The sequence below is a fragment of the Ciona robusta genome, chromosome 11 (assembly GCF_009617815.1).
Source record: "Ciona robusta chromosome 11, ASM961781v2".
Taxonomy (NCBI): Eukaryota; Metazoa; Chordata; class Ascidiacea; order Phlebobranchia; family Cionidae; genus Ciona; species Ciona robusta.
Genome location: NC_143245.1, coordinates 4,116,676 through 4,120,766, shown reverse-complemented (window position 1 = coordinate 4,120,766; position 4,091 = coordinate 4,116,676). Strand labels below are relative to the sequence as shown.

At 37.1% G+C, this 4,091-nt stretch overlaps 1 protein-coding gene across 1 annotated transcript; it reads right to left on the bottom strand.

Annotated features, from left to right (window-relative positions):
* Positions 1 to 500: 500 nt before the first annotated feature.
* On the bottom strand, positions 501 to 2,268 carry LOC149728181 (STING ER exit protein-like). The gene has a single exon (XM_089888719.1). It carries the CDS (start codon positions 2,174 to 2,176, stop codon positions 1,526 to 1,528), a length of 651 nt encoding a protein of 216 aa, XP_089744845.1. The 5' UTR covers positions 2,177 to 2,268; the 3' UTR covers positions 501 to 1,525.
* Between the last annotated feature and the right edge of the window lie 1,823 nt (positions 2,269 to 4,091).

The window sequence follows — 4,091 nt, the reverse complement described above, 5'->3', positions numbered from 1 at the left end:
TCCTGTTGCCAAAATTATTACAACAAAACTTATGCCTACAAATCATTTTACCGTTCCGTTTAATAATGTTTTATTCCAATATATTTATGGTTAAGGTATTTAAAGCTTGAATAGTTAAAAAGTAATCGCTGTGTCATGCCACTGATAATGTATCAATTAAGCAAGGTGATATTCAAAAGATTATACACCTAATTTTAAATATCGGGAGGCCGTATAGTATATTACTAGTACCAGTTGTGTAATGGGTTGTCGAAATTATAAGCCATATCAAAAACAAAAATCATACACAAAGTTGAAAACTCAAAAGAACCTGAGGATAAAAAATGGTGCAAATATTTGCGTCTGAGTGCGATGAGGTGTCAAGGCACCTGTCGCACAAAAGCCTTAAATGGGCTTTCCTGGTGTTGGGGGTAATGGGCCAAATCTGGCCTTAATCCCAGGTCCTTGACAAGGAAGGACCTCACCCATAAAGAAGAAAAATATATATAACAAGTAACAGATGGGTTAAATATTACATTTTATTAACAACATTGATGGTAAATAACGGTTAGGCGTCATTTGGCGTCAATAATGTATTACAAGAGAAAATTGTGACATAATATTGGTGTACCATCTTTGTTGGGAGTTATAATGAAATATAATTATTGGACGGTGGCAAGTTTAATTTTTTCGAAAAAAAAATTGCAAAATATTTTGTTGGTAATTATTGAATTTTTAATGCTTTAAAACAGTCGCTCAACCATTGCCATCAACAATATAACTTATTGCAATACCATTCATACTGCCCATTTTGGATGTTTGATTTTTTACAAATCATTCAATATACATGAACCATTCCATATAAAAAAGTCCAAAATAAAATATAAGTAAACAGAGCTCCAATTTGTCCACTTAGAAGAAGCTGCTTCCTCGTCATGAAGTATTTTCTCGCATCTGACTTTTTCGTTCCTGCTTTAACGACAAGTCCAGCAAATAGAGAAAGCGCACAAAACACATAAAATGCAAAACCATAAAGGCCTGTTAAGCCTAAGATACCAGCAGTAACACCACTCAGTGCGGCAATTGAGGTCCGACAATATTCCGCTGTCGCAAGATTGTGTTGCATTAACATTGGATTGATGTAAGGAACATTGTGAATTCTCATTCTATCCTCTCTTCCCATTGTTCTCGATATCTCACTGAAGCGTCTTGTTTTTACGAAAATCCAACACACTATAAAATTCCTACAATCCTAAAACCAGATATAGCTTAACAAAATATTAACATAAAACAATATTAGCAAATTCATTAAATAAATGATTGTATATAACAAATATAGAGTTTTTTAATGTAGTTTCACATGTAGTAAAGAACAGGTGCAAGTTTTGGGTAATCCGCTTGTCTAAGTTGTCTCAGGTTCAAACCCACTGAATTTTTTATGATAGCATCCGTGCCCGTGAAAAATAACTATCTTGCACATGCAAGACTTGATTGTCGCTGCCATATTCTGCAGACTGGGAGATACATTTGAGTTGCAACCAAACTCTCAATTATCGATAAGTGTTCCTTTTGTCTTTTTCACCCTCACATCCACGGGTGCTCCCATGATCTTTCGCTTTCCGGTCATTCCTTTTCTCTCCAACTGCTTCTCAATAACTTTAGCATTGGCAGCATAGCTGTCGGCGATCTCTCTCGCCTCCAGAGCATCTTCGTCTTCATCCATTGTAGAAACGGTAACAGAACTAAACTTGCCCATATTTTTGGTGTGTTTTACCAGTTTGATCTCTTTGGGTTTATCCATCTGTTTATAAACGTTTGTTTTAAATGAGCTTTCGCTTTCAGCGACCAACGCTCCCTTAAAAATGAACCGAACATTGTTTTCAGCTTCTTTGTGTCTGTAGTACAAAGGCAAACTACATCGCTTGCAGCTTTCACGAAACTGTAACTCAATTCCTTCTTTCCATCGAATGTAAACTGTCTCGGCTGCTTCAACGTTGCTTATTCGATGTGCGTGCTTGCTCTTGTCAATAACACGCGCTTTGTCACGTCTACGCAGAGGCAATCGTTCTAACACGCAGTCCAATATCAAAACCATCTGACCACACAAACAATAGTAAGTGTAGAGCGGCTTCTCTCCGTAAGTCTCTTGATCTTGAGAGTCCGTACATACAACACTTTTCGAAATTATCTTCGGCATTTTAGCAACAGAAATATTCTGTTAAATTTAATCACTAAAATTCTGCTAGAATTCTGCTGAAGCACTAAAACGTAATTTTGACAAAAACCAAACAGTGATGCTAATTGCCAAATACGAAAACAAGAGGGCAAAGTTCTAAAGAATAAGCACGTATTAAAATAATTAGAACAACATTAATTAGTTATTTATTTATTATTATGGTGGAAAGTGTTAAAGATTGAATAAAATTGCTTTCGTTTTTTCAATCAAGTTCTTAATTAAGAGTTAATGAGTATAAAGGTTAGCAGATAACGTTGGGGAAAGATTTTTCACTAGCACCCAGGATGACCGACTGTAGAACAAAACACTTGTCGTTGATTCGCAATGCTGGTTTTCGCCAAACGTCTTCAAGTTACCTTCCAATCTTTGATTCAACGAAAGCGAAACAAAGGTCGCGTACAAACGTTGTCAACATGCCGAATGATATGTCGAAATTCGATTGAAGTGAAGTGACGCCAGCAGCGCCACCTCCCAGAACCGCTCCAGCCGGCGGCCGTCGCCGGTGTCGTGATATATTCGTTCCGACTAGTATAATTGTACCGGGTGCTATTACGCAGGCCGAGGCGCTACTGGCACTCCGCAGAGAGTATTCTAGATGGTCATGAGTATAACGAAGCTTAAGGGTCGAAAGTGTAACCAGAAGTGCTTCTGATGTTTAGTTTATAGCGAGAATGAAAATAGGCCGAAAATCTACGAAGTATGGTTCGTGACATTGGTATTATATTAATATCAGAGGTTAGTGGAGTTTGTACGACTGTAGACAACTTCGTATGGTAACTTACTTATATTATAACTTTTTGAATCAATGTGTGTCCCGGTGTTTATATACGGACTCTGATGTGTTCAAAGTTCATGTTGTCTTTAAAGAACTAAAACATCAATGATGGAGAGCAAAAGGTTGTTACCCAGTGCGCTTTCTGTTATTGGAGATACGCCAAGTTTAGATATATAGAGGGGGCATAAGGCCTGCTTGTTATTAGATTGAAATCAACGCGGGCTCCATATTGAAATGATTTTTATAGTTTTTGAGTGTGCAGCACCTTATAATAGACATCATCCCATTAGGATACGCGTCTGTTGACAGAGGTGTATGCAAAATGATGACGGTTCATCAATTCCTAACACTTCTGTCTGTACAAATGCGTATTTGTTTAAGAACTTTGACAAAATGCGCAAATCGGTGACAGCACAGCCTGGTAGAGATATCCCTAGAGGGCCGTGATGACAGTAATGTAAGGTTCACCGTCAATAATACGGTTTTCATCGTGATTTATTTTTCTGCGAAAGGCACTTTCTGACGAATTCTTTCAATTCAAGATTACCCCAATGAGCAACATACAATACTACTTACTGCTTTGCTTGGAAATGCAGCCATTCCTATGGCATGAAAATGCAGGTGGTCGACATCTAGCGGCGGCATATACAAATTCGAAGCAAAATTACAATTAAAACTAACATAATTTGTTTGACCTGAGCGTGTTGATAAAACTGTGTTGCGCTTAAAAAAATTAGGGCTGTTGTTTTTCGGACACGCGAGGATAATACATTCATTTAACTAACTAGTTAAAAATTATTCTGGTTTTCTAGGTAAACCGTCTACGAATTAAGTTGAGTAATGATTCCATTAGTTTGAACCAGAGTATATACGGACTCCGGTTTGAACGACAAGGAACCAAATGTAGGCTATATGGAAATATAAGATAGAGTACTCTGTATGGATTATGAAACAATCTGTATTTTAACATATTTTCCTGGCATAAACTTATGTGAACCAAAACAAACACATTTCTTGGACAAAGTCCACTTTCAGCAGTGGACGTTACAGCAGGACAATAATAACGATACAAAATAAATACATATATTTGGATCAAACTTT